The sequence below is a fragment of the Miscanthus floridulus genome, chromosome 7 (genome assembly GCF_019320115.1).
Source record: "Miscanthus floridulus cultivar M001 chromosome 7, ASM1932011v1, whole genome shotgun sequence".
In the NCBI taxonomy this organism is placed as follows: Eukaryota; Viridiplantae; Streptophyta; class Magnoliopsida; order Poales; family Poaceae; genus Miscanthus; species Miscanthus floridulus.
In genome coordinates, this window is record NC_089586.1 from 80472070 (window position 1) to 80487014 (window position 14945).

A 14945-nucleotide genomic window follows, 5' to 3' on the forward strand; every position below is an offset into this window, starting at 1 on the left:
CAATATAATCATCTCTATGATTATCTCTAGGGCATACTCCCAACAATCTCCCACTTGCACTAGAGTTAATCTTGAAGATATCTAATACCCATAGCTCTCATGTGCGCCTCATGCTTAGGCTGTGGAAGAGCCTTTGTCAAAGGATCAGCAACATTCAAATCCATGTGTATCTTGCACATCTTGATCTCATCTCGTCTAACGAACTCTCGAATGAGGTGAAATTTCCGCAGTACATGTTTGTTCTTTTGGTGATTCCTTGGCTCCTTAGCCTACGCAATTGCCCTATTGTTGTCACAATATAGATTCAATGGACTAGATGCATTCGGAAACACACCAAGTTCAATGAGGAACCTCCTCATCCAAACACCTTCCTTCATAGCTCTAGAAGCTGCAATGTACTCGGCCTCTGCTGTAGAATCGGTCATTGTCTCCTGCTTGGAACTTTTCCAACTTACAGCACCACCATTTATTGTGAACACAAAATCTGATTGAGAATGTGAATCATCCATGTCAGTTTGGAAGCTAGCATCGGTGTAACCATTTACAACAAGCTCCTCCTCACCTCCATAGATTAGGAACACATCTTTAGTCCTTCTCAAGTACTTAAGAATGTTTTTAACAAGTATCCATTGACTCTCTCCTAGATCAGCTTGGTACCTGCTCGCAACACTTAGAGCATATGAGACATCTAGGCGAGTACATATCAAGTCGTACATGATGGAACCAACTGTCGTGGCGTATGGAACCTTACTCATGCACTTCCGCTCATCAGCTGTCGTAGGACACTGTTTATCGCTAAAGCGCATACCATGTGACATAGGCAAGAACCCTTTCTTGGACTGTTCCATGTTGAATTGTTTCAACACCTTGTCAATGTACGTATCTTGGATTAATCCTATAAGCCTCTTCGATCTATCTCTATAGATCTTGATGCCCAAAATGTATGTTGCTTCTCCTAAATCCTTTATAGAAAAATTATTATTCAGTGAAGTCTTTACGGATTGCAACATAGGAATGTCATTCCCAATCAATAATATGTCATCCACATACAAGATCAGAAATACAACAGCGCTCCCACTTTCCTTCTTGTAAACACAAGGTTCTTCTTCATTCTGATGAAAGCCAAACCCTTTGACCACTTCATCAAAATGAATGTTCCAACTCCGAGATGCTTGCTTTAACCCATAAATGGATTTCTGAAGCTTGCAAATTTTTCCAGTATTGTTTGGATCAACAAAACCTTCGAGCTATATCATATACACGTCCTCATTCAAATTTCCATTTAGAAAGGCTATTTTAACATCCATCTGCCATATCTCATAATCGAAATAAGCAGCTATTGCTAGAATGATCCGGATAGATTTAAGCATCGCTACCGGCGAGAAAGTCTCATCGTAGTCAATTCCTTGAACCTGCCGAAACCCCTTTGCAACAAGTCAAGCTTTATAGATGTGAACGTTTCCATCCATATCCTTTTTCTTTTTATAGATCCATTTGCACTCTATGGGTCTAACCCCATCAGGTGGGTTAACCAAGTTCCAAACTTGATTGTTTCCCATGGAATCTATCTCGGATCTCATGGCACTTTGCCATTTCTCGGAATCTAGATCCATCATTGCTTCTGCATAAGTCGTAGGTTTGTCATCGTCTAACAATAACAAATCCCCACAACTCACGGATTCTTGCTGACCTTCATGGTTGTGGCGGTGTTTCTATTGCTGTGAGTATCTCAACTTGTTCTGCTACATTAGCATCACTCGTAGAGTCCTTCCCAACAGGCTCATCTTGAACTTCTTCAAGATACACCTTCTGTCCACTTTTCTCTCTTTTGAGAAACTCTTTCTCTAAGAAAACACCGTTCCGAGCAACAAACACTTTGCCCTCTGATCGGTTGTAGAAGTAATACCCTAAAGTTTCCTTCGGATATCCCACGAAAAAGCATTTGTCTAATTTGGGTGTTAGTTTATCTGTCATAAGTCATTTGACATAAAGTTCACAACCCCAAATTTTCAGAAAAGACAAACTAGGACTCTTACCAGTCCACATCTCATGTGGTGTCTTAACTACGGACTTAGACGGTACCCTATTCAACATGAAAGCGACTATTTCTAGAGCGTATCCCCAAAATGTAATGGTAGGTCTGACTGGCTCATCATAGACCGAACCATGTCCAACAAAGTCTGATTATGTTGCTTGGACACGCCATTTCTCTGAGGCATTCTAGGTGGTGTAAGCTGTGGAACAATTCCACAACTCTTTAGATGATTGCTAAACTCGTGGCTCAAATATTCACCTCCACGATCAGATCGCAAAGCCTTAATTTTCTTACCACGTTGATTCTCTACTTCACTCTAAAACTCCTTGAACTTTTCAAATGTCTCAGACTTATGTCTCATTAAGTAGACATAGCCATATCTACTAAAGTCATCAGTGAAGGTTATGAAGTATTGGAATCCGCCTCTTGCTATCGTACTCATTGGTCCACACACATCAGTATGTATGAGTTCCAGCAAGTCTACCGCCCTCTCAGGAAAACCTGTGAAGGGCGTCTTGGTCATCTTGCCCAGCAGGCAAGCCTCACATGTCTCGTATGATTCAAAATCAAATGAAGTTAAAAGCCCATCAGAATGGAGCCTCTTCATGCGATCCTCACTTATATGACCTAAACGACAATGCCACATATAGGTAGGACTTAACTCATTAAGTCGAGGCTTTTTAGCACTTATATTATAGACAGGAGCATCTTCAAGATTTAAAATAAATAACCCATTCACAATGGATGCAGAAGCCACAAACATGCCATTTTTAGAGATCACACAACCATTGTCTTTACTCGCAAATGAATAACCATCCTTCATCAAACATGAAGGTGACACAATGTTTCGACTTAAACTAGGAACAAAATAACAATTATTCAACTCCATAATAAATCCTGATGGGAGGTGGAGTTGCATCGTCCTAACGTTCAATGTAGCAACTCTTGCATTATTGCCCACGCGGAAATCAACTTCTCCCTTTTCCATGCTTCTACTTCTTATCATTCCCTGCATCGTATTTCAAATATGAGCAACCAATCTGGTATCAAATACCCAAGAATTAATATAAGAATTGGCAAGGATCCAGAACATAAACAATAAGTGTACAAGCTGCGGGAGTACCTTTACTGCCACGATCCTTTATGGATTCCAGGTACAGCTTGCAGTTCCTCTTCCAGTGACCTTTCCCATGACAATGAAAGCACTCAGCATCAGTAGTTGGTCTAGCCTTAGGTGTAGGTGGGTTTGGCTTAGAGATCTCATCTTTAGCCTTGCCCTTTTTCTTCTTCCAAGAATTGCCCTTCTTCTTAAACTTAGGCTTGTTTTGGACCGCCATCACATGGCTACTGCCAGCACCTTTCTTGATATCAGCCTCTGCTGTTTTAAGCATGCCACATAATTCATTCAAGCCCTTCTCTGCCCCATGCATATGGTAGTTTGCGACAAAATTTCCATAGCTGGGCGGAAGAGACGCGAGAATAAAATCAGTAGCTAATTTAGGGCCAATTGGGAAGCCTAGCTTCTCCAACCTCTGAGTGTAACCAACTATTTTGATCACATGTGGCCCAACTGTTGTGCCCTCTGCTAGCTTGGTTTCAGCAAAAGCCTTTGAGACATTGAACCTTTCAGTCCTGGCTTGAGTCTGGAACATATCATTGAGCGCCACGATCATATCGTGCGCTGCATGGTTGTTGTCAAACTGCAACTGCAGATCTAGTTCCAAACAAGCAAGCATAAGGCAACTCACTTCAAGATCAGCATCACATGCTCTCTTGTAAGCGTTTTTCTCTGTAGTAGGTGCATTATCAGCAGGCTCTTCTAGTAATGGGGTGTCTAGAATTTCTTCTTTTTTTCTCAGCCCTAAGAACAATTCTTAGGTTGCGGATCCAATCCACATAGTTTGTTCCATTCAACTTATCTTTCTCAAGAATTGAACGCAAAGTAAATGGTTGATTGCTAGGTGCCATTTATCTACAACAAAAGTAATACAAAATACTAAGACAATGTATCCAAGATAGAGTAAACAATATTAAACCTTTAATAGAATCTACTCCCACTAAGATCAATATCCCTCTCTTGAAACTTAGTGATTCAAGACCCACAACTAACAAGTCTACTAGTGAGCTTTAGCATCACCGCTAGAAGACATGGTAGATTGGTAAGCAACTCTTTGCTAATCATATCACATATGACTCTTGTTGTTGGGTAGCATCTCTATGCTTTGGTGCGCAACTACTCATGCTCCAAGGCCCCTAACCGTTAGGATGACCTTGTCCAAGTAACCAACCCTTCTGCTGTAAGTATCCGATATGAACCTGTCTAGTCAAGGAAAACCAGTGGCACCCTAATTTCATAGACCCACCACCAATTGTATAAGACACATGATAGTGTAAGGTTTGGGGAAGCATTTTAACTTAAACATTGCCGAGGGATCGTTCTCCTTTACCATCGCATGTAGACAAAAATATTGTTGCACGTGAAAGTAGAACATAGTAAGAATGGCATTAACATAGATATGACATGGTATAGCCCATTGTTCCTTTGGGGATCTCCATCTCCATTAAACTGTTCCTCATGATGATCTCCATCTCCATGATCCATGTATGCCATCCTTCAGTGATGAGTCCACCAAGACTAGCTATCACTAACGCAAGGCAGTGAAGAAAATTACATAGTCGCGGATAGGATCATCACAGTTTAGCATGCAGGCCATTACATCAAATTGACAATATCTTTGTGGCTCCAGCCATATTGTCATACTCACGACATGCAAGCCATGAATTAATTACATACATGCATCACATACACATAAGGGCTATACCAGTCATAAATTCCTGCAAAATAGAGTTAACCGATTCCGACGTCTAATCTTAAAATGTTGAAAACACCATCTTCCCGGCCCTTTTTCGCAAATCTAATTTCAGCAAAACCACCAAAGGGGGTGAGAATCGGATGTAAAATTTTTTTCTCTACAATTTTCGTTTAGAGTTCGTCTCAATCCGAGGTCGTATGCAAAAGTTATGGCTGTTTTACCGAACAACACTTTTTCTTGCACCCGGCGCCCGGTAGTAGATACAATCTATCACCGTTGCGCATCACACGGGCTTGGCACTTAACCTAGGTTCGATTCAATCAATCTAATTGATCTCCATCTTGCCATAACTGGATTTACATGTATCACTTAACTCGGATGGCGGAATTCCGACCGGTACAAGTAGATCGTTACAAGACCAACACAGTAAAATCATGAACCATGATCAAAGACTCATCTACAACTACACATATCTCCATATGCACTCATCCGAACCTATAACAATGCAATTACCGCTTTGATACCACTATAGGGTTATGAGGATGCTAAGCTAGCCAGAAAACAAAAAATTCGACCTCATAAACCAGGATCTACTGCTAGTTATAGATCACGGGATTACCACTAGATGCGTAGGTGCAGCGGAAGCGACTTGATGTAGTTGTATGCGTCGTAGCAGTGCCATGCAGTTGCAAGATCATCCGTACGTCCGTCCCCTTCATGCGGTTCGTCCTTGTGCTCCAGATGCAGCACCTCCAACGTATCCACACGTACAGGGAGGAAGCGTCGCTTCTCTGGACTACTAGGTCCGTGAGGAGCAGTAGGCGTGGGCGTAGGATGGGCAGCGGTAGCTACCAAAATGGCATCGATACTAGCCTCATTGCCCAGCCCACTTATTTATAGGCATCCCTAATGAGCTCCCGAGTTGGAGGCCCATTAGTAACCCTAAGCCTTGTCTAACTCGGATCTAATCCGAATTAGGCTTCCAACCCCTTAAGCGTATGACCCTATGGGTTAACGCACACATAGACATGGCCCAAGTACTCCTACTTAGCCATTAGTTGATAGCGGCCTCTAGCAAGGCATGTCAACTCCTATGCGTACGCAAAGATCATATCAGATGAACCACCACAAAACCACATACTTGTTATTCCTTTGCCTCATGATATTTGGTCCAACTCATAGGTTAACACTTAACCCAAGCACGGCCATGCATTTCTTGATCTAATCATTAGAGTGATCCAGTGATATCTCTCTCATATAGAGAGGGCAAATTCCTTCTTGATTGTCTATGTCTCATAGCATGTTTCCCGACAAACCCAAAAAAACCACCTTTATAACTACCCTGTTACGGAGTAGCATTTGATAGTCCCTGAGTAGGTCATTTCACATCTGGAATACATACAACAATCTTAGGTCTAAGGACATAACGTACATGATGTGAATAGAGATAATAACAACATCTCACATTGGGTCAGTCTAGCCCCACGTCATACATGTGCCCACATTATTAGTTTGACATCTCCATGTCTATGACTTGTGAAACATAGTCATCAACTAATAATGTGATGATCCATTATTCATGTGTGTCCTCACACGAACTCTGACCAGGGACAACATTAGAATAACCATACAAGTAAAAGAGTTTCACAAACAATTCACATAATTGCTAATTGATACAGGTTGTCTTTAATGGAAATTCAATGAACTCATAATATATAATGGATACAAGGCAATATAATGATCTCTATGATTATCTCTAGGGCATACTCCCAACAACACTCTCTTATTAGTCCTCGAGTGAGGCCTGACCCCATGTCATTGTTGGGGTCGGGCATCACTTAGAGATCATGATAGCGAAACTAATAAGAGAAAACATGCGTAAACTAAGGGTGACCCGTCTCTTGGCAACGGCCCACGCCATCCAATCCACTTGGGTGACCTGCTGGCATAGGACTTACCTTGATGGCTTGAGTGACAGGTTCGAAGAGCTCTTAACGGATATGTTCGAGTGGAATCCAGGTCCATCGTTCATGACAGAGTCGGCATAACCCACATGGGGCATCCTACTGCTCCTTACCCATCTCTTGGCAGTGGCTCAAGCCATCTAACCAACTTGGATGAATCGCTGGCATAGGACTTTCCTGTGGAGATAGAGGATGAGATCATCCTCCCCAAGAAATTAGTTAGGCAGATAAGCCAGGCAACGAATTTATATTAAGTGGATAAGCTCTTAAATTTTGTTATGTCCAAACAAATTTTTAGCCCTTCTCCCCTTCTTGTATAAAAAGGTTAGTGTGTTCTGACCCTTTCTGTCGTTAAGGCTATGAAGCTCGGGGTGCAGGTGAACAAACTCTGATCACGCTGGTGAGCAAAAATGCCGTAGCCGCCGGGGCGTAAGTTTCTTGCAGTCCGACCAGTTTTATTCAGTGTTTGTTTCCACAACCCTTGCTTCTAGGTCTTAACGTGAGAGAGGGTCAGGCACAGAGAATGTTTGCCTAGTGGATATACTCTTAAACGCGTACCAACTCTTTCTGTAGTTAAGGCTAAAAAGCTCAGGGTGCGGAAAAAACTTTGATCATGTTGGTGAGCAAAAACACTATAGCCGTTGATGTGTAGGTTTCTTGCGGTCCGACCAATTTTACTCAGCGTTTGTTTCCACGACCCTCGCTTCTAGGTCTTAACGTGAGAAAGGGTCAGGCATAGAGAATGTCTCCTAGATAAATATGCTCTTATCGGCCCCTGAGTGAGGCCCGACCCCCTGTTGTTGCTAGGGTTGGGTGTCACTAAAGATCAGGGAGTTTGATAGCGAAACTGATAAGAGAAAGTGTGCGTATGTTAAGGGTAAAAGTGACATAGCTATTCGATGTTCTAGGTGTTGACAAAGACTTTGCCATCTATGGTCTTGAGCTTGTAGGTGCCTAGTTGGAGCACCTCCACGATGATGTACGGTCCCTCCATGGCGAAGAGAGCTTATGGCGGTTCTTATTGCTCTGGACGAGGCAGAGCACCAGGTCCCTAACATTGAAGGCCCAACCCCGCACTCGACGGCTGTGGTACCGGTGTAATGCTTGTTGGTACTTGGTCAAGCGGAGGAGGGCAACGTCGTGTGCTTCATCTAGCTGGGCTCCTTCTTATGCTCCCCCTTGTTGGAGCTTCTAGACAAGAACCGCTTCAAGAGGACGTAGTCCTTGTATAGGTGCTCGACGGAGAAGGCATGGTTTAGGCATGGCCCTTTGAGCAGCTTCTCAAAGTGGTTCGGGGTACCCTTGGAGGGCTTCCGACCCCCCTTGTAGTTGACAATGGCCATGAGCGAGCCCTCATGCCACTACTTGTTCTTCTTCTTGGTGGGATGGTTGGGGGTGCCTGTGCCGACGTCCTCATCCCATTTTGCCTTGCCTTTGAGGCGATCAAAAATCGCCCCGACCATCTCCTCACCCGAGGCATGGCTGGTGGCAATGTCAAGGAGCTACTTGGTGGTTCACAGGCCCTTACATCCTAGCTTGTGAACCAGGGACTCATAGGTGGTCCTAGACAAGAAAGCTCCTATGACGTCGGCGACATTGGGTAGCTCGTTGTACTGTCGGGAGAAGCACCGGATTTACCCATGAAGAGTTTCCCTGGACTTTTGTCGACTATTTTTTAGATCCTAGGGGTTCCTAGGACATGCGTATGTTCCTTAGAAGTTTCCCACAAAGATCTCTTTTAGGTCTGCCCAACAATAGATTCAGTTGGGCAAAAGGTGTTCCAACCACATTCATGCCGAATCAGCTAGGAACAATGGAAGGTTGCAGATAATGAAATCATCATTATCCACTCCACTAGCTTGGCAAGCAAGACAATAATCCTTAAGCCATAGTCCAGGGTTCATTTCCCTAGAGTATTTTAGGAAGTTGGTCGGCGGTCGGTACCGCGGTGGGAAGGCGGCATTGAGGATGTGTCAGCCAAAAACCTAAGGTCCTAGCAAGCCAGGGCTCGGGCTTTGGTCCTCGCCACTGTCTTAGCGTCCACCATGATGAGGGTGGTAGACATGGCTAGCCTCAGCCCTCACATCACCGTGGGTACACCTACGGGCATCGAGAATGTCACACGTGTCATGGTGGAGGCTGAGACGCTCATGCACCGAGACCACGACGCGTGCCCTATTGGGTTGCTCTAAGGGAGCGCGTTGGCTGGCATCGAGCTCACATCATTAGGACAGCGAGCTCTTAGCCTATTGCACCGTTGCAATCTCAAGTAGCGTGCGAATCTCATGATGGGCCTGATGATCCCCCTGTAGCCCTAGAAGCCCCTATAGCAAGGCCACCGCAGCAGTGATGTTCTAGCTTGCCTAGGTAAAGTGTGGGTGGGCTTCATCATCTTGATGATCCTCCGATTCATGTCGTGGGCCAAGGCGTGTGCAAGCCCACCATCTCCATGGCACTTGTCTCTCGCTCGAGCTCCACGTGTTCCTGCTCGAGCTAGAGTTGTGCTTCCTCGAGCTCTTGGTGCCAGGCCTTCAGCTACTCTACCCATAGGTGAGGTGAGGCCCCCACATCCCCCTCAACCTCATCATCTAGATCATTCATTGGGGTAGCCTCTCCCTCGAGGATGCTTTTGATGTGTCCCTCGGGGATACCTGCCATGAAACATTCAAAAAGAGGGGTGATGGCTCCCCCTGCTGGAGTCAAAGCTAGAGGGCAACTCCGATTCTCTCGTGAGGAGCTCGTGGAAAGATTCCATGACATATTCGGTCATCCCCATGAACTCATCATTCACGTGGGATGGAGGTGTGCATTGCACCGCAAGGTGGCCAACAGTCTCTGTGGCATTATAAAGACCGGACGGGAGCACTGTCGAGGCACTCCAGATGAGGTATTCTAGAGAGACCAGCTCTCCTCTAGCAAGCTATGTCATGACGTTGGCTAACGAGAATGTGAGGCTACCCAGGTCCTCCCAGGACGGTCGGGGTCCTAGGAAGGCACTGAGCTGGCGCTCTAGCCTCCTATAATCGAAGCCAAGGAGGTGGCCATTCCTAGGGACACAAGCCTCCAGTGCGTGCAGCTATAGGCTATAGCTCCTTAGGTGCCTCAGCGATCGTGTCGAGGTCAGCATAGTGGAGAGGTTGGATGGCGATGGTAGCCTGCACCAGCTCTCCCTCCATTGTGATGATGAAGTCTAGGTTCCCGAAGTGCATGTGTGTGCCCAGGACCTAGCTGATGCCATGACTAGCCATTCGAGGCCTGATGTGGACATGGAGACATGCAAAAGGCCCGTACCTGGCATGCTAACTGTTGGTGTTTTGAGTTACCACCGATGAGTAAATTTCTAGTATTGCACATCTAGCTCGGATGGTGTGTTTAGAGGATATAAGGTTTATACTGGTTTGGGCAGAAAGTCCCTATGTATAGTTTATCGCTGCTGCTCGTGTTACTAGCACTAAAAGTTTGTAGTAGGGGTTACTAATGGGCGAGAGAGGGAAATGATCCCAAGTCTCTAGTGGAAGGAGTGAACAGGTGTTGAGAGCTTGATCGCTGCTCAGCCATGTGTTCATGTCGGGCTCTTGTGTGGATCTAGATTTTATCGGGTCTTGATGGGTCGATCGATCAGTCCCCTTCATGGGGTGCCCTGCATTGCCTTTTATAGGCCAAGGAAAAGCACGGGTTATAGCAGAGGAAAAGGAGAGGAATGAGAGAGAGGAAAACTTCTAGGGTTACTGGGTCCTTCTTCTCCTTCATGCGGGTCTCATCAATCCTGTAGATGTCAATAGGGATGGCTCCATGTTGTGGCCCTGTCCATCACCGGCACCATGCGTAGGCATCGTCTGCCAGTTATGGCATTCCATCCTATCTCGGTGAACGTCATGGTGAACCTGACATGCCTGTCAGCGTTCATACGAGGGTTAAGCAGAACAGCACCTGCACGCCCGACGCTGTTCTTGACGTAAATCCTCAAGTATGGCCCATCATGGCCACGGGTTACATTGAGTCATGCCTATCTCTTTCCCCATGTCAGAGTTTTGACCTAAGCCCATATGCTTGGACATGGAGTGGTTGACAGCGGTATGGGTATCCATCAGGTGAGATAGAGCCCGTGGCCTCGGGGTCAGGTGAGGCGGAGCCCACCCCTGGAGGTTGGGCAAGGTGGGGCCCATGCACCTAGGGCCTAGGCGAGACGGAGCACGAATCCAAGGGGTTAGGCGAGATGGAGATCGTGGCCTTAGGGTTGGGCGAGGTGGAGCCCGCACCTAAGGGGTCGACGAGTAGAGGTGGTGGCCTCGGGGTTAGGCTAGGCGGAGCCCGCCCCCAGAGGTCGGGCGAGACGGAGATCCTGGCCTTAAGGTCGGGCAAGGCAGAGCCTGCCCCTAGAGGTTAGGAGAGACGGAGATTGTGGCCTCGGGGTTGGGAGACGCAGAGCTCGTGGCCTCGAGGTCGAGCGAGGTGGAGCCCGCCTGTAGAGGTCGGGCGAGGTGGAACCCATGCACCTAGGGGTTAGTTTGGAGCTGTAGTCGCACTCTTGACTGCTCAGATGAATCAATGTTGATGACCATTCACTCCTTCTCTTTGGGTACTATAGTATTGGTCCCCGACAACACTGGTGAGCAAAAATGCCATCGCCGCTGGGGCGTAAGTTTCTTGCAGTCTGACCAGTTTTACTCAGCGTTCGTTTCTGCAACCCTTGCTTCTAGATCTTAACATGAGAGCGTCAGGCACAGAGAATGTTTGCTAGGTGGATACTCTTAAATGTGTTCTGACTCTTTCCGTAGTTAAGGCTTAAGAAGCTCGGGGTGCAGAAAAAAACTCTGATCATGCTAGTGAGCAAAAACATCGTAGCTGATGGGGCGTAGGTTTCTTATAGTCCGACCAGTTTTACTCAGTGTTTGTTTCTGCAGCCTTCGCTTCTAGGTCTTAACATGAGAAAGAGTTGAGCATAGAGAATGTCTACCGGATAAATATGCTCTTATTAGCCTCTGAGTGAGGCCCGACCCCCTGCCATTGCTAGGGTCGGGTGTCACTAAAGATCGAGGAGATGGTAGCGAAACTAATAAGAGAAAGCGTGCATAAATTTAAGGGTAAAAGCGATATAGCTGTTCGATGTTCCAGAAGTTGATGAAGACTTCACCATAGATGGTCTTGAGCTTGTAGGTGCCTGGTTAGAGCACCTCCGCAACGACATACGGTCCCTCCCATGGTGGAGAGAGCTTGTGGCGGTTCTTGTTGGTCTGGATAAGGTGGAGCACTAGGTCTCCGATGTTGAAGGCCCGACCCCACACTCGATGGTTGTGGTACCGGCGCAACACTTGCTGGAACATGGCTGAGCGAAGGAGGACGATGTCGCGTGCTTCATCTAGCTGGTCCATGGCATCCTCCAGCGATGCCTCAACTCCCCATTCATCATACGCCCTAACCCTCGGCGCTCCATAATTGAGGTCGGTCGGGAGGATAGCCTCAGAATCATAGACCATGAAGAATGGTGTGTAGCCGGTGGCCTGGCTAGGGTCGTCCTCAGGCTCTAGAGCACCGTGGGAAGCTCCGTGTCCCATCACCCGCCAAACTTGTTCAACCGGTTGAAGATCATAGGCTTGAGGCCTTGTAGGACCATGCTGTTTGCGCGCTCGACCTGCCCATTCATGCGGGGGTGCGCCACAGCGACCCAATCGATGTGGATGTGGTATTCATCATAGAATTGGAGGAACTTCTTTCCAGTGAACTGCATGTCGTTGTCCATGATAATTGAGTTCGGGACTCCAAAGCGATGGACGATGTTAAGGAAGAACAGCATGACTTGCTTGAACTTGATCGCAGAGATTAGTCAAGCCTCTATCCACTTTGTAAACTTGTTTATGGTGATAAGCAAGTGCATATAGCCCCTGGGCACCCTCTTGAGAGGTCCGACCAGATCAAGCCCCCATACCACGAATGGCCACGTGATGGGAATCGTTTGGAGCGCTTAGGCCGACAGGTGGGTCTGCAGAGCATAGTATTGACACCCATCAAAGGTGTGCACAATCTATTCAGCATTGAGTACTACAGTCGGCCAGTAGAAGCCTTGTTGAAACATGTTTTTGACTAGGGTTCTAGGCATAGCATGGTGCCCGCAGGCCCCACCATGGATATCACTTAGCAACTGCTTCCCTTGGTCGATGGGGATGCAGTGCTATAGGATCCTAGTGTCGCTTCACTTGTAGAGCTCGCCCTCAATAAGGACGAAGGACTTGGCATGATGCGCGAGCTGTCGAGCCTCCATTTTGTCTGTCGGCAGCATCTCACGGAGGAGGTAGTCGAGGTAAGGCGTTCTCTAGTTGGCTAGAGGGTCAGGCTCTATCGCTGGATCCTCGTCAAGCTCCATGACTTCAGGGTCGGATGGAGCCGCTAGCTAGTTAGCCCCTAAGCCCAGGGTAGGCGGCCCATCATCGATCTATTTTGGCTCCTTATAGAGGACCGAGGGCTTGTACTGATCGCTGGTGAAGACGCCCATTGGCACTGGCTATCGGTCAGACGCTGTTTTTTCTAGTGCATCGGCCGCCTCATTGAGACGCCTCGGAATGTGATTGAGCTCAAGACCATCGAACTTGTTCTCCAGCTGGCAGACTTCTTGGCAATACGTAGCCATCTTGGTGTTGTGGCAGCTTGAATCCTTCATGACTTGGTCGATGACCAGCTAGAAGTTGCCCCAGACATCAAGCCATTAGATACCCAACTCGATGGCGATGCGCAGGCCATTGATGAGCGCCTCATATTCAGCCACATTGTTGGAGGAGGGGAAATGGATGTGAACCATGTACCTCATGCATACCCCGAGGGGCAAAATAAAGACCAGTCCTGCACCGGCGCCTTTTTTCATCAATGATCCATCGAAGTACATCGTCTAGTACTCTTAGTCGATGACTGCTAGCGGCATTTTGATCTCGGTCCACTCTGCAATGAAATTAGCCAGCACTTTGGACTTGTTGGCTGTCCAGGGGGGCATACAAAATGCCTTGACCCATCAGCTTGAGTGCCCACTTCATGATTCTTCCTGTGGCATCCTGGTTTTGGGCGACTTTGCCGAGAGGGAAGGACGTCACGATCGTCACCAGATGTGACTCAAAGTAGTGACTCAACTTCTTCTTGGTGATAAGGATGACGTATAGGAGTTTATGGATCTAGGGGTAGCGGGTCTTGGAATCAGACAAGACCTCACTAATGAAGTACATGGGACGCTGCACTTTGAGGGCATGTCCCTCTTCTTCTGGCTCTACCACCAGGGCACCGCTGACCACTTGCATGGTGGCCATGATGTAGAGCAGAAGCGGTTCCTCATTGGTCAGAGGGACCTAGATCAGAGCCTTTGTCAGGAGCTGCTTGACCATGTTAAGTGCCTCCTAGGCCTCAGGTGTCCATTCAAAATGGTCGGCCTTCTTCAGAAGCCGATAGAGGGAGAGACCTCATTCACCGAGGCATGAGATAAAGTGGCTGAGCATGGTGAGGCACCCTATAACTCATTGTACCCTCTTTATGTTCTGAATCAGGCCCACCCTTATGATGGCCGAGATCTTCTCTGGGTTGGCTTTGATGCCACACTTAGAGATGATAAAACCTAGCAGCAAACCCCTTGGGACCCTAAAAATGCACTTCTCGAGGTTGAGCTTGATGCCATTCGCTCGAAGTTTCATAAAGGTCTGCTCTAGATCTGCTATGACCTAGTCAGCCCATTTGGACTTGACCATGATGTCGTCCACATAGGCCTCAACGGTCCACCCAATGAGATCCCTGAAACACTTGAGCTTGCAACGTTGGTACGTAGCCCACACATTCTTCAGACGGAATGGCATTGTGACACAGCAGAATGATTCGAATGGGGTGGTGAAAGATGTCGCGAGCTGGTCAGACACTTTAATCATGATTTGATGGTACCCAGAGTACGCATCAAGGAAGCAAAGGGTTTCACACCCTGAGGTCGAGTCAACTGCTTGGTCTATGCATGGCAAAGGAAACAGATCCTTTGGACATGCTTTGTTGAGACCCGTGTAGTCAACACACATTCTCCATTTCCCACTCTTTTTTTTGTACAAGAACGGGGTTGGCTAACCACTCAAGGTGGTATACTTCCTTGATGAACCCAGTCGCCAAAAGCTTCAC

At 47.0% G+C, this 14945-nt stretch overlaps 1 protein-coding gene and 1 pseudogene across 1 annotated transcript; both read right to left on the reverse strand.

The window, feature by feature from the left end:
* Positions 1–269: 269 nt before the first annotated feature.
* On the reverse strand, positions 270–755 carry LOC136465720 (secreted RxLR effector protein 161-like). Its single transcript, XM_066464344.1, has one exon. The coding sequence runs from the start codon at positions 753–755 to the stop codon at positions 270–272; it is 486 nt and encodes a 161-aa protein (XP_066320441.1).
* Positions 756–3027: 2272 nt separating this feature from the next.
* On the reverse strand, positions 3028–4003 carry LOC136465721 (uncharacterized; annotated as a pseudogene).
* Positions 4004–14945: the final 10942 nt, after the last annotated feature.

Excerpts from the sequence above, each read along its gene's own strand:
- LOC136465720 (XM_066464344.1), bottom strand. The coding sequence starts at position 755 with ATGAGTAAGGTTCCATACGCCACGACAGTTGGTTCCATCATGTACGAC.